The sequence below is a fragment of the Oreochromis niloticus genome, linkage group LG20 (assembly GCF_001858045.2).
Source record: "Oreochromis niloticus isolate F11D_XX linkage group LG20, O_niloticus_UMD_NMBU, whole genome shotgun sequence".
NCBI lineage: Eukaryota > Metazoa > Chordata > Actinopteri > Cichliformes > Cichlidae > Oreochromis > Oreochromis niloticus.
In genome coordinates, this window is record NC_031984.2 from 28,951,136 (window position 1) to 28,975,163 (window position 24,028).

At 40.5% G+C, this 24,028-nt stretch overlaps 2 protein-coding genes across 2 annotated transcripts; both read right to left on the reverse strand.

Annotated features, from left to right (window-relative positions):
• Window positions 1-278: 278 nt before the first annotated feature.
• LOC100697959 (protein-glutamine gamma-glutamyltransferase 2) lies at window positions 279-12,478 on the reverse strand. Its single transcript, XM_005454097.4, is given in 16 exon segments — window positions 279-1,277; window positions 2,415-2,554; window positions 5,360-5,520; window positions 5,663-5,875; window positions 6,541-6,582; window positions 6,743-6,982; window positions 7,213-7,316; window positions 8,503-8,638; window positions 9,128-9,305; window positions 9,397-9,525; window positions 9,624-9,742; window positions 9,836-9,887; window positions 9,889-10,038; window positions 10,040-10,080; window positions 11,596-11,790; window positions 12,415-12,478. Coding segments are annotated over 16 exon segments (2,091 nt in total). The 5' UTR covers window positions 12,452-12,478; the 3' UTR covers window positions 279-1,123.
• A 2,976-nt stretch (window positions 12,479-15,454) lies between these two features.
• Window positions 15,455-24,014, reverse strand: e2f1 (E2F transcription factor 1). Its single transcript, XM_003449122.5, has 7 exons — window positions 22,669-24,014; window positions 22,322-22,421; window positions 21,127-21,346; window positions 20,832-20,984; window positions 20,444-20,558; window positions 20,071-20,353; window positions 15,455-18,842 (listed from the first exon to the last, which is right to left on the reverse strand). Exons 1-7 carry the CDS (start codon window positions 22,918-22,920, stop codon window positions 18,601-18,603), a joined length of 1,365 nt encoding a protein of 454 aa, XP_003449170.1. The 5' UTR covers window positions 22,921-24,014; the 3' UTR covers window positions 15,455-18,600.
• Between the last annotated feature and the right edge of the window lie 14 nt (window positions 24,015-24,028).

Genomic DNA, 24,028 nt, shown 5'->3' on the forward strand with positions numbered 1-24,028 from the left:
ATATAAACTTATTACCTGTTGCATGAGTAGAAACGTAACATGAACTTAATGTTCATTTATAGGTCATGAATCTCTTCACAAACTACATATTACGCTTTGGTCCCCCTGACAGCAGCTTTGAATTATTTCATGAAAGAGCAGTCGGTGCCAGTTTTTTGGAATTTAACCTTAAATCTCATCGTCTCCCTGAAGCAGATATCATGCACTGATAATCTATATATATTTATGGACGGTATTTCAATAAGAATAGCTTCCAAGTGGGAAAAAAAAAGCAGGTCTGTGTTTTTATTTAGTCATAGAAAAAGGAGATACAGTATAATAATCACATTTTGTAGGACAACACATACAGTTGTATAAGAAATATGCTACATTCATGCGCTGCTGTGTCAGGGACCAAGCAGTAAGGCATAAAGAACACAGGTGTTTAATTCTAAAAAGGGGGTTTATTGATCCAAAACATGAAAATTAATTGACAAGCCAAAAACCTAAACAGGCAGACAAATAAAAGAGGTCAACTCAATAAACTAAACTCAGAATAAACAAACATAAGACAAACTGCCCTGAAATGACACAGGAGGGAACTTAAATACTGGTTAAGCTAAACCAAATTACACACAAGGAGGAAACAAAATGGCTACTATATAACCAACTAATACAAAACAATTAAACAAACTTGAAACACCCAATAAAGAAGGTGGTTTCGTCCAATTAGGCTGTCCGCAGTACTTCAGCTCTCCCACCCCTTTGCCACACATTTTGCCAACCGGGAAAGAGAAGCCACACCCCCAGGTAACTCAAACAAAGATGTATTAATATAACATAAAACTTTGACCTTGCAGTGTAAATATGCGTGCACGCCATTTAAACATTGGAAGGTGTGATGAAAAAATAAATAAATTTAATAAGTAGAATATATTTAAAGTATAGACTGCAAAGTAAACAAACACACTCTGTAAACTTGACATCTTCACCCAAGTTGTGTTCATGACAGAATAATAATAACAATAAATCACACTTTTTCCTTCATGTAACATCATTTGTATTCTTCAATAGTCAAAAGGTTAAAGTGTTACTTTAATATCACTTTTTAATTTGTTTTACGCTGATGAACTCTTCGTAGTCATTATGCTGTGACAGGCACTGTGTGGTACCACCTGGAAATGATGTTGGGTTTGTTGCTGTGTGACAAAGTGGCCATCAGCAGCTTGGTGCCAGGTGAAGTAGCCGTGATGGACACCTTCTTCTCTATCTTCTCGCCTGGCTGCAGGAGAATTATCCTGAGAGACAGAGCAGACAAATGTATTCTTTTCACATCTCACCTCCCACAAAGACACGCACAGTACAGCTCCAGAGCTCGGAGATCTAATGTTTCGCACAGGCGAAAGCAGGTAGTAATAGTACAAACTGAATAAAGGAGAAATTGGTGAGGGATTTTCTATCCCACAGTACAAAATGATCCTAATATCTCCATGTGTTGTGGATGATGAATTTTGACTAATGCTACCAATTTCTCAAGGAAACCTTTGCCAGGTAGAGATTTTTTTTCTGGCTCGCAGACCTTACTCTTCTTCTCCACTATATATCAAGCCAAAAAGCCAATGCCAAACCAGTCTCAGTGAATCTGATGTATAACATCTTAACAAGATACATTATTTCTGCATAATCTCTTCCCTTGTTAGCTAATTTATTCCTCCCTGGGGTGTCTGTGCAAATAAAAAGCCAATGGATACAGATTTACAATATCTTACACATCCTTGAAGCGCATAAAAAGATACTGAATTTAACCAAGTGAAATTCAGTGTGTAAAAATCAGGGTCCTGTATATTTTGTGTGATGCACGAAAAAAAAGGTTGGATTTTATGAAGAGGTTTTTAAAATGATATTTGGCACAGTAAAAAAAAACAAAAAACAAGGCAAATTAGCTGAAGCTAAATACACTCACTGCCAAGCCTGAAAATACAGACTGGTCAGTAGACGCTCGGTGTTTAGTTGGGATGACTGAAACAACACTGTTTTTAAAGGAGGTGTTGCACAACTGTAGACTTTTCAAGACTTTATGACCTCTCGACATTCCTCAAGACGTTCCACCTTACCATCAGCCACAGATTTACAGTACTTGTAATCTTAAACAACAACCATGAACCTTGAGCAACCTAATTTCTCGATGAAGAAATCTTGCGTTTCTAAAAGTGAGATAATGTAAACAGGTCATCATTAAATAATTGGAACAGTAAATTAATTGCCTGTGGGCAATGGTGCACTAATGTATATTCCTAGTTAGACGACATATATGACAGCAACTTGTTCCTACTCTTGCAGAAACATACCTGACCGCATTCTCAGGCCACATTCCTCAGACATCTGCCCAGTTCAGATTTGAAGGGAAGATAGTTTTGTTTTTTTGAGACACTTACTTGGCCACTTGTTTGCCCTCCAGCAAGCCGGCTCCCTGCACAGTCAACACAGCTTCATACAGAGCTGTGCTGAGGCAGTTGGTGAAGGACACCAGGACTGTGCACTCCTTCTTCACCTGGATAGAGTTGCCTCCTTCAATCTGCAGAGCAGCCACAATTACAAGAGCACACAGGAAAAAAAATGATCTGTAAAACTGATTGTGGCAGGTACTACTGTTTTTAACCCAATAAAAAAAGGAAAAAAAATATGGATATTTTTAAAGAAGTGTGGGAAGTTTTCATATGAATTCGAGGTGGAAGCTTGTGTTTTATAAAGTTTTGAATGCTAGTGGTGTTCTTCTTCACACAGCGTTTTTCACCAATATCTTCTCTGGCACCAAACATTATCTATCAGTGTTTTACAAGTTAGTTAGTTAGTGAGATGGATCCACCTTTCTTTTGGCTTTTGTAAATGATTCACCAGACACTGCTAAAAATGCTAATAGCATTAGCATTTTGGGCTCTATTCTGCTCTTTAGCAAAGTGACTTATACTCTGTGTGAAAAAAATCAAAAACTTTTTGATCAGAGTAATGCATCAAGTCTGGGATATTTTTTTGGTCAGTTAAATAGCAGAGAGGGTTGTTAATCAGTTTCAGCTGCTTTGGTCCTAATGAAATGAACAAAAGCTGTAAAATAGGGACAACAGTGAGACAATCAGGAACTGTTTTACAGGTGGAGGCCACTGACATTCTTTCCATCCTCATCGATTCTGTTTTGTTTGTTTTTTTACTAGTTTTGCATTTGGCCAGAGTCATTGTTACTAATGGTAGCATCAGGTGCTACCTGGAACTCACAGAGGTTGCACAGCTGGTGCAACTCCTCCAGGATGGCACATCAATACATGCCATTGCCACAAGGCTTGCTTTGTCTCCCAGCTCAATATCATGGTGGAGATTCCAGGAGACAGACAGGTACTCTAGGACAGCTGGACAGAGCCGTACAAGGCCCTTAACCCATCAGCAAGACCGGTGTCTGCTCCTCTGTGGAAGGAGGAACAGGATGAGCACTGCCAAGCCTATAAAAATGACCTCTAGCAGGACACTGCTGTGAATGTCTGACCAAATAATCAGAAACAAACTTCATGAGGGAGGCCTGAGGGCCCGACATCCTCTACCTCTGAAGGGCCCTGCGTTCATTGCCTGGTATCATGGAGCCTGATTGGCATTTGCCATAGAATACCAGAGTTGGCAGGTCCACTACTGGTGTCCTGTGCTTTTGACACATAAGAGCAAGTTCACCCTGAGCACATGTGACAGACATAAAAGGGTGTGGATAAGCTGTGAAGAATGTTATGTTGCCTTTAACAAGTTGCACCTCAGAGTGTCCAGGAGCTCACTAAAGCCCATGTCCATATGTGGGAGGAGATCCCCAGGACACCACCTGTCATCTCATTAAGAGCATGTCCCAACATTGTCAGGCAAGCTTGTGAGGGCCCTACAAAGTACCTAGTACCATTTTATTTGCCGCTAAGAAATTTCATCAAAATGACTAGCCTACTGTATAATTTTTTTTCACTTTCCATGAAATGATGTGGCACCTTTTCATTCCAGTCCATGTCACTATAGATATCCAGCACTGAGATCTGATGTGTTTTCAAAGTGTTCCTTTAATTTTTAAGCAGTGTATAATTCTACATATTCATATGTACACTGCACAATGCTCGTCTTCTTGTAAATTTTAGTTTTCATTGCTGTTGTTTTCTGTTGAGCCCAGAAGGACCAGTGATAAGACTGTGAGAGCTTACTGACTGAGAGTAAAGAATATGGTTTTTAGTGAGCCTGTGATCATAACGCTTCATGACCTTTACTCTAACACTTGTACCTCTCCAAATTTGAATACCGTAACATGCTGATAAAAATGAAAAGAATTTGTAAGTAGGAAAATGAAAGAAAAAGATTATTGAGAAACATCTAAAGTCTTCTGAATACTAACAGCATGTCATCTTTACAGTCATCAACTACTTCATTAGTTAGTTTCCAAGGTACTGGAAACATTCCTCAGACATTTTGGTCCATATTGACATGATAGCATCACACAGTTGCAGTAGATTTGTCGGCTACACATCCATAATGTGAATTTTTTTATATCAACACACCCTAAAGTTGATCTGTTGGATTGAGATCTGGTGACTGTGGAGGCTGTTTGAGTACAGTGAACTCATCATTATGTTCAAGAAACCAGTTTGACATTATCTGAGCTTGACATGATGTAGACTGTGCTCACACAAAAGGATGGACATGGTCAGCAACAGTGTAGGCTGTGGTGTTTAAACTAAAATAAAACGCTCAGTTGGTACTAAGGCTAGCAGATTTTTTCATGAAAATATCCCCTGCACCATTACACCAACATCAGCCTGAACCATCGATACAAGGCAGGATGGATCCACGCTTTCAGATTCTTTACGCTAAATTCTGACCCTACCATCTGAATGCTTGACCATAAATTGAGACTCATGTTACCACCAGGTAATATTTTTTATTTTCTAGTTTTGGTGAGCCTAATGAAGGTCATTAATTACACTAAATAGGCTTTGGAATTTAATATATGGTGTAACGTGAATGAATACAGTTGGTCAGGAAACAGCAAAGGAAATTTATATGTGCTGCTGAATCTTTTCCTGCAAGGCCGACATATTATCAGTTGACTGACATCATAATGTGAAAGGTAATTTGATTTAGGTCACCAAACTATGTTAGAGAGACTGTTGTTGTGGATGCTCTTTTGATGTGATTTTCACTTTGCTCTTCATTACAATAATAACCTGATCTTGTCATATTCAGCTGACAGCCATGAAATAGATAAAAGTGAGGAAGATGAGGAAGGAAGAGAAAGGAAGACAGTGCTACGTAATTCATATATAATACTTTGTGAGTTGCAGAGACGGGAGGGTTGATGTTGCTGTACCTGTATGGTTATTTGTGGAGGACTTATGCTGAACTCTTCAGCAGCCAGAAATGTTTCTTTGGTCATCATGTCCTTTAGCACCACTGCCAAGTTCACAATATCATCACCAGCCAGGAATGACTGATATTTACAATGAGAGATGGTGTGATTGAGTGTTGTCACTGGAGATGAGGAAAACGTCATGGGAAAAGGAAGAAAAAAAGCAAATCAAAGGGAAGGTTAGTTATTTGATTTATCAAACAGTAATCTATATATAAGCAGTGCAATAGTAAATGTATTGGAATCGTGAATGTATTGAGTCACCTGAAAATGGCTGTATCTGCACCTCTGTTTGTGCGTCCCAGAAGGCCTCACTTGGGCTGCTGTCGTACTCTTTCACCTGAGCGTTGATGTGTCCCACCAGAACCCTGGGGTTGTTGGACTGGTTTGTGATGGTCACACATATGTGGATGGGCTCACCCAGTTTTGGGACCCCAACTATTTTTAGGGTCACGTTCAAATTGGGTGACATTATACCTGGTGATAACATGTACATTGTTTCAGGTTAAAGATATGCGGCTAGTGTTGGTTTGATTTTCACCCCTTGAACAATCTAGCTTGTTCTAGACCAGGGGTAGGGAACTCCAGGCCTCGAGGGCCGGTGTCCTGCAGGTTTTAGATGTGTCCTTGATCCAACACAGCTGATTTAAATGGCTAAATGACCTCCTCAACATGTCTTGAAGTTCTCCAGAGGCCTGGTAATGAACTAATCATTTGATTCAGGTGTGTTGACCCAGGGTGAGATATAAAACCTGCAGGACACCGGCCCTCAAGGCCTGGAGTTCCCTACCCCTGCCCTAGATGATTAAAGGTGTGTGGAAATTCCTCCCCTGTTAGTGACTTCTGCTGCCTCAGCATAGCCCACTGATCAACACTGGCAGTGAACTAGCTCCTGTTAGTCACTATGTTGCAATAGTGAGCAACCATAAAAGACTGTTTTCTCAGTATCAGGCATGTCTTTTGTTGACTTTTACGACCCTTAACTCTTATGTGTTAAGAAGACAACTGTCCCTAATAGCAACAGTCAATATGAAATGAATGCTATTTTGATCTGTGCAAAGTAAATTCTTTCATTAATATTGCCACTGAAATAAGGGGAGTCTGAAAGGTTGGTGGGGGTGCTCTGAGGTACAGACACTGACCTTGGTGTTGCAGTGTTCTAGCACAGACTGATGTTTTTCCTCCTGAAAGAAAAAGCAGAAATAAAACTACTTGTACTTCTTTTCTCATTACAGTGTCTGTTTTTCAAGAAACAATTGCTGAAGATCTTTAGCTTTTTAAAAATTATAAGAGAAACGTTTTGCTATGACGAGCCTCAGAGATAGATTGAGCACATTCTCTTACTTTTGTCAGGTTTATATGTCGGCGTCAGATTCTCTGGTTTATCTGATCCGATGCTTTTGGTGTAGATGAGCTTTCCCACACACTCAGTGTCCACCGTCTTTCCCACCACCAGTCCATTGTGCACAATTAACCTTACAACATCCGCATCAACAGAGGCACAGACGAATGGGATGTCATATCGGGCGTCCAACCAGTGGTGCTGGATGGCAGCTACCGGACAAGGTCCACAGCAAAATATCCCTGAGGATCAATGTGTTTACAGAGAAATATCAGTCAGTATCATTCACATCTGTTGCATTATTTTGTCACTTTCCACCTCAAGAAAGACACTCTTTTGTCAAACATAAAGTTTTAATTATGTAGGTGAACTCAAATCATTTACTTAGTTACTCAAAAAAGTAGAAAGAAATCAATCCAATCTATAAAGAGCATCATTTTGACAGCTATTTGGAACAGGGGCCTACATGTACCTTCACTCTTTTCCTGCGGTGTTGGATCCACTACCTGCCAACCGTTACACCCTGCACCAAGATCTGGTCTCCTCATCCAGCACTCCACCCACACATGGAAGTTCCTGCAAGAGGTCAAGTAGAGATAACTACATATGATGTGCATATACAATTAATATACAGAACAGTCAGGTTAATTTTACAAAAACAAAAATATTTGTAGTAGTAAACATCCTTTTAGCAAGTTACACGTTTTTTTTGAAAGCCACTTTATTAGATAAACTGTGCTAGTAGCAGGTTGGGCCCTCTTTTGCTTTGCGCACTGCCTTAATTTATTTGTGGCACATATTCAACAAGCTGCTTCCTCACAGATTTTCTTCCAACATCACTCAGTTGCTGTAGATTTGTCGCTTCATCTATAATGTAAATTTGTCATTACACTACATCCCAAAGGTGATCTGTTGGATTGAGATCAGGTGATAGTGGAGGCCGTTTGAGTACAATGAACTCATTGTCATGGTTAAGAAACCATTTTAAGATGATCTGGGTTTTGTGACATGGTGTGTTATCCTGCTGGAAACAACCATCAGAAGATAGGGACACTGTGCTCAGTGGATGACTTGGTCAGCAACAATACTCAGGCAGGCTGTGGTGTTTAAATGATGCTCAGTTGGTACTAAGGTGCCCAAAGTTTCCAAGAAAGGATCCACCACACCATTACACCACCACCAGCAACCTGAACCATTGATACGAGGCAGAATGGATCCTTCCTTTCATGATGTTTTATGACAAATCCTGACCCTACCATCCAACTCTTATAGAAGATTTTGAGAATCATCAGACTAGAAAACATTTTTCCAGTATTTCTTATGTGTATTATTCCGGTGTGAATTGTATCCTTAGTTTCTTGTTCTCTGGTGACAAGTGCACTCTTCTGCTGCAGTTGAGAGTCGGTTCTTCTATAACTTTGGTTGCAATGACTGGTTAATTGAGTTACTGTTGCCTTGCTGTCAGCTTGAAGCATTCTCCTATTACCTCAACAACCATGCCACATTCAGAATAACTTAAATCACCTTTCGTCACAGTTTGAGTGATGCCTGGTTTCAACTTCGACAGGTTGTTGAACATGTCTACATGCCTATATGCATTTAAGTGCTGTCATGTGACTAGCTGATTAGATCTTTGAGTTAACAGGAAAGTGAACACTTCTAGCTAATAAAGCCGTCACCGAGTGCAGATTGCAAGAACCAGATATTTAACCAGTTACAAAAAGAAATTGTATATTTATGGTTAAGAGCAAGTGACACCAACCAAATGCTGTCCTTTGACATGCCGAACTTCTCCCCTGTTCTCGTGTAAAACTCTTCAATTATCATGTTGCCATTTCCATCATGAGCTGCATTGAAAACTGTTACCACCCTGGAGGGAATCCCTAGAACTCTCATTACTGGAGAGAGAAAAAAAAAACAGGCTTTAATATCATTCAGAAACCATATCTTCAATAGTCATATAGCAATGCTGACATAATGCCTATGCCAAGTTACCATGGGAGTGCAGACTAAACAGTATGTACTTTCAAAGAAAGAAAATAGATCCAATAATTGATGTGTATCTGACAGTCAAGAGGCATATGATGGAATTCTGTCAATCTACAGCATTTTAAGCATCACAAGAGCAACATCCATCCTGTGTGGACTCGCCTGTATATATTTAGATTTTGGGTCTGTGCTGACTTGTTTGGACAATTCTTGCTTTAAGGACAAGCAACCAAAGTATTATTGAGACTAATACTGGTATCACTATTGTACTGTAGAGAAATTAAGACAGATTTAGGTCAACAAATCTAGAACTCCATGAGACGTAGATAACCCTAACAGCTCTGCACTCAGTCAAACACAAATTTCACCAATGATCTCGTCCTAAACACACATCCTACCTGTACAGAGGACGGATGCAAAGACCCAGCATTGGCCATAACGCACAGGTCTGCATTTGGATGAGGCCCAGCGGAGAAGGATGTCAGCGCTGCCACTCCAGTCTGTAGGCTTCACACCATTCTTGTAGCTGCCCTGCCACTTCCCCTCCAGAATACCCAGGTCATCGTTACAGTTTATCTAGAGCAGGAAGAAACACATTAATGACTTCACTTTTGTTTCCTTTTACTGTGGACAAAATTGCTTAGCATTATATTATATTGTCTCTCACCATAGCACAGACCACTCGGCTGAGGTAGACAGGATTGGCTCGTAATGTATAATCTTTGTTTTTGTCAGCGAGGTGTTGCGGGCTGAACTCCAGGAGCTTCAGACATGCTTCCAGGACTCCAGGCTCATACTGCATACATGTGGATGGAAATTTAGCACGTTACCTGCTAATAATGCTACTATATATGATCTATGCAGACTTGTTCTACGATTCTGGGTGTCACATACCTGACCAAATGACCATGGACGCTTGCTAACATTTGAACTGCTCCCCATATACACTAGCCCATAGTCACTTTTGATGTACTCTTCTTTATGGGCATCCAGTGGCATGTATACTGGATCATCTGAAAAGCGGTGATAGGTGGAATTATGTCTACAAAAGGATAACAGCAGACTGTGGACAAGAACAGCAAGTGGCAGCAGCTACATGGACTCACCTTTCAGCCAAGGGTTGCAGAGTAGGACAAATGTTCCCAATACATAAGTTTTTTCTGCTCCGTCTGGTCTCTATGTGGGCCAGGAGTTCATACAGAGCCACTGATGACTGAACAGGAGAGCAAATGTGGATAATGACTGACTGGGGATGCATGTTTCCTGGGTAGATTGTAGCTGTCCAGTCATAGGGCTGGGGGGTGGGACTGTTCTTCATAGAGCAGGACTGGGATGTTCTTTGACAGGCCACCTGTAAGGTAAAGAAAATAAATAAATGAAAATAACAGCAGCATCATTTCCACCGTATAATTTGAATTCGTAATAAAAAAATATATAATGGCTAAACTTAGCTAGTTTTTTTCTAAAACTAGCTGTTCTAGAAAGCTGTTCTTTTCTCTCACATGAAACACTGAAAGTAGAATTACCATAAAATAAAATACAAACCGATGCCAATGGCCAAAATGCTAAAATTGGACCTTGGCATGCCTATCCACAAACCATTGATGATGTCATGGTCCATCCATCTTGTATATGAAGTCTATGCTAAAGACAACAAGTTCTAACCAGTGATTAATTATTTGGAAGTCCTTTGACTGACTATCAAATAAATTTGGGTGTGCACTGATGACTTGTTCTTGTTTTAAAGAACCCACACTGTTGTATAACTGACAAACTAATCCCCAGGTTATTAATATGCACATGTCTTACACAGTGAGATAAGCAACATCAAAAATGAAGGTGTGTCAGGCAGACGGGCAGCATTCTTTTGTGGAAGTCCCTTTGGCATGGACTTCTGCCTTTGCAAATTTGAAGTATTTTTGCAGGCCCAAAGGAGCCATATAGCACACTAAAAAACCTTTGACTTCAGGAAGAATGGCATAGATCCAATCCCCTCTACATCGATGCTTAGTATGTAGAAAGGGTCCCAAACTTCTAATTGTAGGGTACCTTCATTTCTGATGACCTGTCTTGCACTGCTGAGACTAAACCAGTCACTAAAAAGGCACAGCAGTGACTTCGCTTCCTGGGAGTGCTCAGGAAGAACCACCTGGGCCAAAAGCTGCTAGTGATATTGTACAGCCTCCCCATAGAGAGGATGCTGGCATTGTAGTGTGGTGCATGAATCTGCACTGAACCGGAGAGGAGGAGCCTTCAGCAGATCATCAACATAGCTCAGAAGAGTGCTGGTTGCTCTCTGTCTGCCCTCCCTTTGGGACCTGTACACTTTCCAATACCTCAGAAGGGCCAAAACATTGTGGTTCTCCCCTTTTTGACCTGTTGCTGTCTGGCAGCTGCTACAGTTTCCTCAAATAAAGGAAAAACAGTCTTTAAAAAAGCTTCTTTTATTTAGTGGTAAATTCACTGTGAGTCATCAGTAAAAATAAAGCCTCCACCCAATATTACCAGTAAAAAATACAACCTCCGCCCAATATTGCCACATTTTTTAAATGATTACCTTATCACCTTAATTTTATGTACTTGTTGTATTCATTGTGTAATTACTTGGTAATTTTGTTATACACTGTATCAAGGTTTCCAATTCTAATTTTAATAGACAAAAACAGGTATTTACATATTCAAATTTTGTCATATCTTTATATAATTGGAGAATGTGACAAATTTGTCCCTCTAATATCAGCACTGCCCTGGTGCAAAGGTGCTCCTGAATGCTTTTGAGTGCAATTTTTCATTTGAAGAAGTATGAGTGTGGTATTTATAAATCAGAAGTACTGCTTTAAATGTGAACAGTCTTAGTCTTTGATACCTAAACAAACCTCCAGCACCAGCCTCTCAGTGGAGGGATTCCACAGCCAACTGTCAGACTTTAGCGTCACTTTGAAGGGTTTCCCTCGTCGAACCACAAGTCGGCTCCTGCTAAGCCCCTGAGTTTCATGGGAAATGCTGTTTTCGGGAATCTCAAAGTTCATGGACTTTAGTCGGCAGTGGCCGTTAGTGGTACCTGTAAAACAGATGGCACAACCCATACTGATCTGAAGACAGTACACATGACAAAGATCTGTCAAGAACTAGAGAACAGACGGGGATAAGAAGGTAAGACGGCAGCTTTGGAGATGAATTTCAGCAAAGCCATCAATTTTAATTTACAAATCAGTGTTAAAGGAATTACAGGTTTTCTGGATTACCGCTGGGTAAAATGAACTATAGAAGAACACAAAAATAAACAACAGCACAAGAAAAAATATTGCAATGAATGATTTGAAATTGTTTCTTTCTACTTAACAAACTAAATCACTTAACAAATGATGCTGCCTCTCTCATTCATGTTAAAAACTATCCTATTCTGCTTCACAACTGTAATATTTATATTTATTACATAAACTCCATGTATCAGATTACTTGGTAGAATATTAGTGTTATTTTCCTTACTCTTTGCACTTAATGTATGCTGGAATAAAACTTGATTGGATTACTTCCAGCTGGAAAATAAACTGTTTATGCAAAATCATAAGAAATTTAATCAATTCATTTAAGCAAAGCTCTAAAGCAACTCAAACGCACACATGTGCCTTCCTGTGGACAAGAAAAAGATTAAAGTTACATCTGAGTGGCAGAGTGCACTTACCATTGATGCTGTATATTGTCTGCTGCATGTTGTCCATGGTGTGACAGCTAGAATTGCAAGTGTCTGGAAGAATGACAGGCATGCTTTAAGTAGCCCTTCCCAGTGCTAAACATCTCACACCTCTCCAGTGATTACCCAATCACCATTCAGGGTTTTTTTCTTCTTATCTGATTTTAAGTATTCAGGTGTGTGACAAAGTGTACGTCATAGATTACAAACAAATTGCACACAAATCACAAATTGCAAAAGCACAGCAGGAAATTGTGTCAGTGTCTTTATTCTTTATTCATAGTGCAAAACCTACAGAAAAGTCAACAACCCTAACACAAAAAACATTTCTCCTCCTCCTCCTTCTTCTTCTTCTTCTTCTTGCTTGGCTTTTTAACCTTCTCACTCTGCACACCTGTCCACGAGACTTCATACCAGCAGGAGACACACCCTCCAACTTTTCAAGTATTCGCTATTCAAGCATTCAAGTGTTGTCCCTTCAAACTTCCAGAGAAACTGCGTGGTTTATTATTAAGTTTATGATTCACTTTCTCTAGAAAATGACACAGGTTTCATGTGACGCTCGCTGAGACATCTAAAACCTGCCAAGCTCTTCTGCAGCATGATCACGCTAATGAAATTTGTATTTGCCTCTCAGTCATTAATGATACTCTATGTACTCCATGAAATATTCAGTATTTTAAAATACAGACCAAGAAAATTTTGGAGCGCATTGTCATTGTTATTTGATATTCTATTAAAAGTTCACAAAACACAATCAAACAGAACAACTCTAATATCAAAGTAGTCTACATCTTTAGCTTCTGAGGTCAAATAGTGTGGTTCATTTTGGTGACACTCAAAGTTCATCCATGAGTTTATGAAACAGTATGAAATGAAGTCTGTGTGCTTTAAACCAAACCTTAAAACCTATTTTCATACCTTTCACTTAGTGGGTCCGGAAAATAAAGCACTAACAGAGGACTGACTTTCATCAGCAGAAAGGTTGCACAGACTCTTACTTTTTTTTTCAGGGTATGCCCCACCTGTTTCTGTAACACAAACACGTCACACATTTCCCCAGAATGATGTTGCAAGTGGACTGCAAGAGTGTAGCGCTCGTGGCATAGGGGCGACAATATGATAAACAGCTGTGCAGTGGTTAGCGTGCAAGCGAGAACTCACAGGCCAGCTGGGGCATCTCTGTGTGAAGTTCTCCATGCCTTTTCATCGAGAACTCGCTACCCCACACATGCATGTCAGATTCACAAAGTCTACCCAGGAAAAAAAAATCTCCTGATGTCTGAAAAACGCCTTCCACATAACCCATTACTATAAGTGAAACACAATAATGTCAATGATCAAATGCTGAGCAACAGCACTGTGAGTCAGCCAGTCAAATGTGTGGTGATGGACTTGCAGGATTAGATGAATACATTTATGATTTATCATTTTTATATCACAAAGAACTTCAGATATATTTTTAAAGTCCTTTAGAGTCAATATAATGGACTGAACCCTTCAGGAATTACAGCCATTTTTGCATAGTGCCATCATTTTCAAAGGCTCAAAAACTAATCGGACATTTGAGCAATTTCATTGTGGCTTGTCTCCTCATTGTTTAATTAAAATGAAGTCATACGAGGTCTTTAGACTATAGCAAGTGCGGAGTTTGCCTTCGATTGCGTCATTTAAAGACTGCTTTGGCTGTAGAGTTCAAATTACAAGAAAGGAGGGGAAAAAGTCACCGTCTAAACAATGACTGCTCATAAAAGGAGTAGGCCTATTTTGAATGTTCTGACTACAGCATAAAATGCCAGGGAGTTGAGAGAAATGCCTGTCCGTCCGTCCGTCCGTCCATCCATCCATGATTATCACTAACTCTGTAGATCAGTCCTGAAGAGCAGAGGGACTTACAGGCTCGCAAAACAACCAACAGACAGACAGACGGACAGAAACAGTGTGACAAACAGCAGCACATGGATGAGAAAAGGTCCCAAACTCTCCCACAGTTTTCTCAAAGTAAAAAGTCTCCAGTGCTGCATCATAATCATTTTACCCAAGTGTTGAAAACATGGCAGATGTGCCTTGCTGAGGGTGTAGCCTGTTACACAAATGGTCACAAATACACATTTGTGATTCCACTGAATTCCTTTCCGATCTGATACCAAGTAAAATTCAGGGTGGCATCTACGACACTGATCTGATACGGATACTTTGTACAAAAACTTAATGTGTTATTGTATTTCAAATTATAGCGTCATAATGATTACAGGACATCAGACTTGTACTGATGTCCTGTAACCTTGTTCTTATTGTTTAATTATGAAGAATTATCACATAGAAATAAAATAACTGAAGTTGTGTGTTAATTGATGCTATTTGAACACGTGTATCTTGTCATTTAACATGTATCAAATCAAATCAAATCACTTTTATTGTCACATCACGTTGCTGGTACACCGGCACATGTGAGTGAAATTCTTGGGTGCAAGCTTCACAAGCAACAGTGGTGTGCAAAATACAAGAAACCCAAGAAACAAAGCAAAATATAAATATAAGAAATATGAGAAATATAAGAATAAATATATGTACAATTATAAGAATATATGCACACATACCAAAGATATATATCTACACATACATATGTATACGTGTATGGGTATATATACATATATATAACATATACAGAAGTCAGCAGATGACTATTGTGCAAAAATGGGATTTATGTACAATATGGAGTGCATACGTGTTGTAGTTTCGATAAGTGACAGTGAAGTGTCTATGAAGTGTTAGTGGTCAGTGTTCAGCAGTCTGGTGGCCACAGTAGTGCTGTGCCACACTACAAAGTTTGGGATCGATCCAATAGCAACTAAATACAGGGCCAGTATTGCCGATTTAAGTACCAATAATTTTAGGTTATTCAGGCAGCTGTTTTTAAAGCACTCAGAAAGGTTGATGTGGATGTAAAAGAAAGCATCATTAGTCTTAGGTAATAGCTACACCTCGTACTTTGTTTATATCACACAAAAACAATTTGCGACACAAATGATTCAAATGAAAATAGTTATTTTTATTTTTGTCAAAAGACATTTTGATACAAAAGGGCATTTTGGGATCCATAAGTAAATCACAAGTACAAACTTTAACCAGAATGAAGGAAGAAAAAAACCAAGAAGATTGTTAAGTTTCTCGATAAGCCAGCACTGAGAACAGCAACTTAGTCAGGGCTGCACTCCGTTCACTTCTGTTAAACCACATCATTTTTTAAAGATTTGTCAGTAGATCTGGATTATTTTATTTTGTACTCAAAGGCGACTTCAACAGAAAGAAATTTGCCTTTCAAAATGTGCATTTTATAGTGTTATAAATCTAGGATCAAATGTCATTTCATGATAAGTTCAATATAGCCCATTGTTTCAGAAAAATCCCACTTGTGTCCTTATGCGTGCTTTGAATCTTACAATTGCAAAAGATTTGAGTACTGAAGGTGCAAACTTTTTCAAACAAAAATCAAACAGATTCTACAAACAACCAGCGGAAAATCAGGACGCCACACATTAAGATATCCTGATCTGAATATGTTCAGGGACTTACTGCTTTACCTCAGCAAGGCACTTGCTGCATTTGTCCTGGGAAGGGGGAGGCAGTGAACACAATACGCTTACATTTGTTGGTCGGTTCAGCTGCAGATGGGAGCTGAAGTCCAACACGGAGACGAAACGTGTTACATCACCTGCTATAAAAGGAGTCTAGTGGCTTGTAACAACAGTTGAAAACCTCTCAGATGGTATTTTGAAGTTATATGGAAACAAGACAGCAGTTACAACATTTGAAAACATTTGGATGAGACTGAGGCACCCAAAGGCTACAAAATACTTCATGTACAACCTTAGAACAGCAATGTTGCCTGCAACATGACAAAAACTTAAATCTGAACTGTAAGTAAGTTACAGATAAATCAATCAACAAAACAAAAACAGACTTCTCTTTTTCAAATTTTGGCATCACACGCCAATTCAAAGGTTGCACATGGACAACAGCTTAAGGCAGGAAAATGCACTGAGTAGAAAACACAGCAAAAATCTAAAAATGTGCTACGAATAAGAAGCTAATTTACAAATAGCACATTTAGAAATTAATGATTTGCATGGATTTACAAAATAAAAGTCCCTTCCTGACAGAAAATAGATCAAAATTTTTTTTGTACCCTTTTTAAATAAATATTAAATTCCAAAAAATAAAAACAAAATGTGCATTTTCCACACACATGCACCTGCACACACGAAATCCAATATTTAAAGAATGATAGGGAAAAAAAACAAAATGAGAAACATGTTAGCTTACATAACTTAGGACGAGAAAATACGACAGACATTTCTAACTACAATTATCATCTCATACTCTTGAGTACATGATGTGAAAATGTCTGTTATTGCCACATACTTCTGAAAATCAATATGGTTTCCTTAACAACAAAACAAAACAAAACAAACAAAGTAGTACGTGCAGTGAAGCCGGTGTGACCGTCGCAGAAGACGACACAGAATCGATCACTCGCAGCTAAGATAAGATGTACCACCCTGTTGACCTGACTGGGTATGGATTTAAGGCGTGAACATCACAAACAACTTTCTGAACTGACTCGATGTGCATGTACTGAACAATAACAGGATGCGCCTGCTCTGAACTCCTTTCAAGAATCCTTCCTGGAGTCGTCACTGCTTTACACTGATTGGATTGGTAAAAGTGAAGCTCCAGCTGTCTTTTGATTCACCCAGGACGATAAACAAACCACACTGAATACTTCTAGAAAACAATGACTAGTTTGGGAGGTCCGGGGCTCAGGACCTGCTGGAAGTTCCTCCCCACCTACACGACACGAACAGTCAGGTTGTTTCAGGAACTTCCATCTGCAGACATCCGGTGAACTCACTCGAACCTACAGCTAAAATATTTAAACGACAATTTTTTAAAACACACACCTTTAAAAATCTACCATTAACCTCCGTAACGCCCACACACATTTGCATCGAAACAATTGATTTAAGACTTTGCTCTGCTCCGAACACCTGAGACTATAGCTAAACGCTTAGCTAACTAATAAAGAAGATATTCAGTATTAGTTTTTACCCACCTGGTTTCCTGCACACTGACAACACATACCTTAAGTTTTCAGGCTAAGTTCACATCGATCCACAAAGCGGCCATTTTTTTTGTCATGCAGTGGAGTTTCTATCTTTGCCATTTTCATACTTTAAAGCGCTTGACTACTGTGCAGATGTTTTCTTTACAAAAAAGAAATTTAAAGTGTCGTGGTAAATCTTTTACCATTTATTAAGTTCCAGTTTCCCACAGTTTTTAGTTTGTTAACAACAGTAACACTGTATCCAAATCCACTGACTGTGGTAGAGTTTGGGTCTGTGCAAATCTAATTTGGAGCTCACAATGAAGCCATGTTACAGGATCCAGTTCTATCAAGACTCCAGTATTTTGAACCACATTATTAAAAAGGGAAAAGCCTTTTAGATTTGGGTTTGTAATGATCTCTGTAGGTGTGAAAGAAAAATATTAAACTGCACCGCAACGCCAAAATGCTTCTGTAAAGCCCAGCTGGCCTCACTGAAGCAGCTTTGGGCTGAAAGTCCTGGACGTGTGTGAAGTTTCTCGCTTAGTCCGAGCCATCTGAGGAACAAACCTGAAGAGGTATAACATGTCAGTGTTTAGGAAACCAGCCCTAAGAGTCCCAACGTCACACACGCAAACACACACACACAAACACCTGCACAATCCGCTTGGAAAAAAACATCAATAACGAAAACTCACAAGGTACAAAATATGAAAATAACATTCATATAAATAATTTAAATAGCTATTCTAAAGCTAAACTCTTGGTCTAAAACTTTTGAATGGCCAAAGAGAAGTGCTAATGATATGCTGTACAATTTAGGGGGAATTATTTGAGATTTTGTAGTCAGGGTGGTATTTCGGGGATCACAATTAAAACAATACACAAAACATTTCTCCAAACCCCCACAATGAAAACACTACATTTTTGACAATGATGTGTCCATAAAATATTGACTCCCACTTTTTTTTTCTTCTTTTTTTGTTTTAAAGGAGCTCCAGATCACTGAGGAGAAGGCCTGAATTTATAATCATTTGCCCGCACGCTCCTCTTCTTTTGTTTTTTAACTTCTAATCGGCCCCCAAAACTTGTGACAGGTCACCAAAGTCACAGTCAAACAGTTCACTGATGCCTTCATGGTCCTCTAGTCCATAGTGGTAGTCGTGACTGTGAGGGGGGGACAAGTTGATGAAACCGTCCAATGGGAGAGGAAGGCCCTCTACATTCAGGAAGTCCGTAGAAGAGAGCGGTGAGAGATCAAAATCAGGTAGGTCTCCAAGGTTGGAGAATGGGTCGCCTCCCAGGATGGATTCTGTCACAGAAAGGAAAATGTAAGAAATAGTAAGAGATTAAAGAGAGGATTAAAAAGCTGCACCAAGTTACAGTATAAGATGTCATTTCTAATAAATACACAACAATCGACCGACACAACAACAAAATGTCGGAAATCTCATATTACAAGACTAAGCGTCTACTTTGTTATTATAAAAAAAGTGTTACAAAGTTTCTGAACTGAGCCGTACTAAATTTATAGATTGGTATAATTGGTAGTAGTTTTAACTTATGCTTACTTATGCTTTACCTTTGTGGAGTGATTTGAAGCACTAAAAATATGTTAATGATTACAGGATGTAGTTACACTATGCTGTGTTAAATCCTCCTAGATGTGTTCATCAATATGGACGAAACTATGGGAAGGATTATCAACATCTATATAGCTTTAGGAACCACTTTTATAAAACTCAAAGCCTTACAAGTTCAGAAAAAACTGTGACATCATGTCAATGTTACATGAACATTGTTGACATTGTGTTTTTGTTAATGTTTTCCTGTATGTTTCTAGATAGATTCTGATAAACAATTTTTAGTGCAGTGGCACTTTAAGAGTCGCTGGAGTGTGCCATCATCCATATCTGCCTGTGCTTCAATACTTTGTCTTATATACTGGATACATAGCTTACACAAAAGCATAAATATGTTTTTATTATTCATTTGTTTAGTGTTCTCACTATATATAGTGATATAATAAAGATAAAAAGAATAATACTATAAATAAAAGTCTTTAAATTAAATAAAAGGTCTTTTCCAACACTGATGCTCTCTATATGTCCAAGCAACACACAAAAAGTTCAGTGTGAAGAGATCTTTAGCAGGTTACATTAATAAAACTTTGAAACCATCTCACAAAACCCTGTCAGGTGTGAGTCTCCTATGGACTGTGGATTCTCCCGGGCCTGACGATAATCCCAACCTAAGAAAACACTTCTTGTCGTGGACAGCCACAGAGCTAGGATTCATTTTCGCTCTATTTTAGAGACAGACCACAAAAGTCCTTGGAGAAATTTAAGCAAAATTGTGGGACTTCCTGGAAATATATTAGTTCAAGAAAGGTGAGGCAAACATGCTCCTCATGTTTTGGCTGCACTGGCTAAAATGTCAGTGTTGGAAACAGACTGTGTTACGCAGAAGTGGCCTTAAAAGAGTTCATGATGATAATTATACAAATTAAAACATAAATGTGGTTTATTTACAACGCTCACCTGTGTCGCCACCTAACACCAGTGATGAGGGGTCCTGTTGCGACACTGCTGTTACAGTGGATGATGTGGATGCTGGAGATGACAAACCCACTTCCAGGGCTGTGGAGCAGGTTCTGGGTTGTGATTGGTCGGTGGGTTGTGTGGGAGGTTGAACAAGGGAAGGGTCAGCATTGGGTTTAGAGGGACTGCCTCCTGTCACAGGGCTGCAGACGCCAGAGCTGTCTTCTGGACAGAGGAAGACGTCGATCGGACCTCGCGTGCTCTTCAGCGACACCTGGTAACCCTGGGATGTGCAGGCAGATGTGCACCGTTAGGAGAAACCTCGACAACAGTGAGTCCAGTCACCTGGGCAAAATGTTTTCAAAGCTTTTACCTCAGAAGGTTCTGAAACTTGCATCTGGGTCTCTGGTGGAGCTCTGATCACCATAACCAGCTGGTCAGGGGAATCGAACGACTGCCTCAAGTCCTGACAGCGCACATACCCCAGTGTGATGAACTCAGCGATTAAGGAATAATTTCATTTATTCATTAATGTAAATGCTTAGGCCATCTGTTTTTTGACATCCATTTCTGAGTGAAGCACAAATCACGAGTGTCACATGTTCAGCTCGGCTCCACTGCTGCTGCTGGAGCTACTTTCCATTTAACAGATCACAGCTCATCACTTAGAGATCACAGAGCTGTGCACAACGTGACGAGTCTGCACACGGCAACACTCTGAGCTCTGTAACACAACCTGATACTCAAAACAAAAAGGATATTTTTTGTTCTGTGGGTCCTCTGTGAGCAATCTGAGCTGCAGATTGCATTTGGAAATGAGATCATCCAGCTGCTCCTCAGCATCTGTGAGGTCACACACCTCCCTCTGCAGCTCCTTATGGCGGGAAACCAGAGCCGCATCAATGCGATTACCGCTGCAGGGGTAGACGAGAGAAAAACCGACTGCTTAGGATCTCCAGACACACCCACCAAGCACTCAAATTTATTCTGCCACAGTTGTTGCTCCCGTTCCCAGATTTCTTTCATTTGCTGTTTTAGGCGTCTTTGAACACTTACAGCCACTGGATGTTGTTCTTTGACTTCTTGGAGATGAGCTGGATCCCCTCCAGGACATTGGTTATGTCGTAGATGCGTCTCTTCTGAACATCCAGCACCTGAGACGCCCAGTTTAGATCCACCACGCCGTCGGCCGACTGGGACAACAGGTCCAGAAAGCGCTTGGTGGTCAGGTTCAAAGAGGTGTCATACCGAGACTTCTCTGCCGTGGTCCGAGGAACTGGGCAGAAAGAGAATACATACAAGAATTAAAAGAAATGCACATATTACTGGTCTAGAGCGTAAGCTGAGGCAGCGGTTTGGGGTGGGCAAAAGGTTCAAATGAAGATTATCAGTCACTTTAAAAAATGGGACTCTTCCTCAGGGTCACAGAGGAGCTGGAGCTTATCCCAGCTGTCTTAGGGCGAGAGGCAGGGTACGCCCTGGACAGGTTGCCAGTCTGTCGGAAGGCTAACAATAGAGACAGACAACAATTTGCACTCAGTCACACCAATGGGCAATTGAGAGTTACAATTAACCTAACCCACTAACTACATTGTCTTTGGACAGTGGGAGGAAGCCAGAGTACCCATAGAGAACCCACGCAAACTCCACAGAGAAAGACCCTGGCCTGGACCTATTTGCTGTGAGGCAACAGTGCTAACCACCGTGCTTTTGATATTTAAAGGAAAAAATTCCCCTCTTTGCTATCCAGCTGTGGATTTCGTCAATGACTGATACTGAAAAGCTGCTTTGCATCCATCTCCTTCCAAACAGATCCCAGTGGAAATCCACATGGACTGCATTTCTAAACGGTTCAGAAGTCTATCTTGCATGAGGGATAGACTCGTATTTCCACATTATACCAATTAATATAATGTGTGTGTCACGTGTAGCTTTTCCATTTCAAGTCCATCATTTGATCCTTTTGGTGCATGCAGAGTGCCCAGATACTCCAAATGAAAGGGATCAAATGAATTGATAAATCGCAGCGCCTCTTCCTTTGCTCCATTCTCAAAAAAACCCCAGTCTCTCTATTATTTGAATAGACAAATATTTGTAAGTATCTCTCAATACAGCCAGTCTGGAGGAGACAGGATGACAGGCCGTGCTGATAAAAGAACAGCTGCTTTTATGACAATGGCTGAGGGCAAAGGTGAGCAAGGATGTGTGGGCGAGGATTTTTTTAGAGTGGGGTGTGGGCTGTTAGCTGTACCTCTGGGAGGAGCAGGAGTGGAAAGCGGTGCCTGGCCTGTGGAAGGTCGAGTGGTGCTGACATACTGATGGTCACTGTCCAGGTCCAACTTCCTTTTTACCTGAAGGAACACACATGTCTGGAGTAAGAAACAGACATAAGACAGTAACAGACTAACTGCTGACACAGTCACGCACTGTTTACGAGCAGAGAAATGTGAAACTGATACCAGCAACAGGTGGGTAACTTACAGCAGCTCTGCTACGTGCAGTATGTAAACGAACAACTTCTCAGTTTAACCACTTCCCTTATTGCTCTTTCACTTTCTCTCTCTCTCTCCCCTTTCCTCCCACACCTCCCTTCCTCACCGGTGGCCTTCCCAGAGGTGGTCTCCTCTTGTCCTGGATCCCTACGTCAGCTGGGCCCTGTGGCGTGGCGAACAGCAGGATCTCCCCCGTGCTGGTCGGGGCAGGGGCCGAGTGGAGTCCTTCATTGCTGGGGCTGGTGATAATCACTATCTGGTGGTCCTCGTCCAAGTTGATACTCCCAGAGTTCAGCAAAGTCTCAAAGTCTGCTAACAGATCCTCCGATGTCTGCCCTGTTATCAGAGTCTCTGACATTGCAGTGTGTCACCAGGAGCCCCTCTTCACTGGACTTGGGTGGCGGTGGTGGTGGTGATTATAAACTAAGATGCTGTTATGACAGTATCAGCACCGACTCACATCTGCCATTTTTTTGTGAATGAAGGCAACAACGGTGAATTCTCGTGAAAACTGTCTCGAATGAGTTCATAAGCAGGTGGAACATTTCATAAACTGTTTTATTTTGTTAAACATTTTCATTACACCACAGCAATGTAAAGCCACGTCCTAAAACTCAGGCTGAGGCTGAAACAGCAAGCCAGGGTGTGCTGCCAAACAGGAAATTTGGCACATGAAATATTGCTAAATGCATACTATAAAAGCTCCGCCGCGAATAAGTCCGAAACTGGCCGTGGGAGAAATCCACTCTGGCAAGCTAGCAAAGGGAGCAAGCTAATCTTTTGTTTTCATCTCTCCTGTCAGTACAGTAGAGCCGAGGCCTGGCCACACTGCCCCTGAACAGCTACCACCCCGGCTAACGAGCTAGCTTCCAACCAAACGACAAAGACTCGAACAGGGTCACAAAACAAACCCGAGCAGCCGCCAAACTCGCAGGTCACGCCGCTAGAACAATATTACTCCTCCTTGTATTAAACACCGAGCGAAGTTAAGAGGCTATTAAAACTTTACAGCAGCTTACAGAAGTGAGCGATCAGAACAAAATATCCACGCCGCAAAAAAGCATCACGGGAACTTAAAATCATCTTTGAGACTATATCCATAAAAGCGAGCATCAGTCCAGCGGATAGTACATAGATGTGGTCGAATATGAATATATAGGGCAGATTAGCATGTTAGCTAACTTATTAGCGGCAGTTGTTCAATCCCCTTGTTTTGTTGGGGCACGCAGGAAGCAGTCCGACAAAACTGGAAATATAAGCACATAAAGCGGCGAAAAACAAGCGCACGGTTTAACATAACAATCGGTGGACCTCGCTTGCTCACCCCGGCCGCAATCCACCCGTTAAACCGCCGTCATTACCCCGTTATCGTCCTTTATTGTTGTTATTGTCTCAGCTGATCTACATCTAAACAAGCCCCTGACGGTTTTCGCGCGAAATCTTTTTTGCCGCGAAACCGACACGTG

Excerpts from the sequence above, each read along its gene's own strand:
- e2f1 (XM_003449122.5), bottom strand. The coding sequence starts at position 22,920 with ATGTCAGAGACTCTGATAACAGGGCAGACATCGGAGGATCTGTTAGCA. Across the intron at positions 22,422-22,668 it reads CACCTCTGGGAAGGCCACCG|GTAAAAAGGAAGTTGGACCT; the intron begins GTGAGGAAGGGA and ends GTGTTCCTTCAG. Across the intron at positions 21,347-22,321 it reads CACTCCTGCTCCTCCCAGAG|TTCCTCGGACCACGGCAGAG; the intron begins GTACAGCTAACA and ends CTTTCTGCCCAG.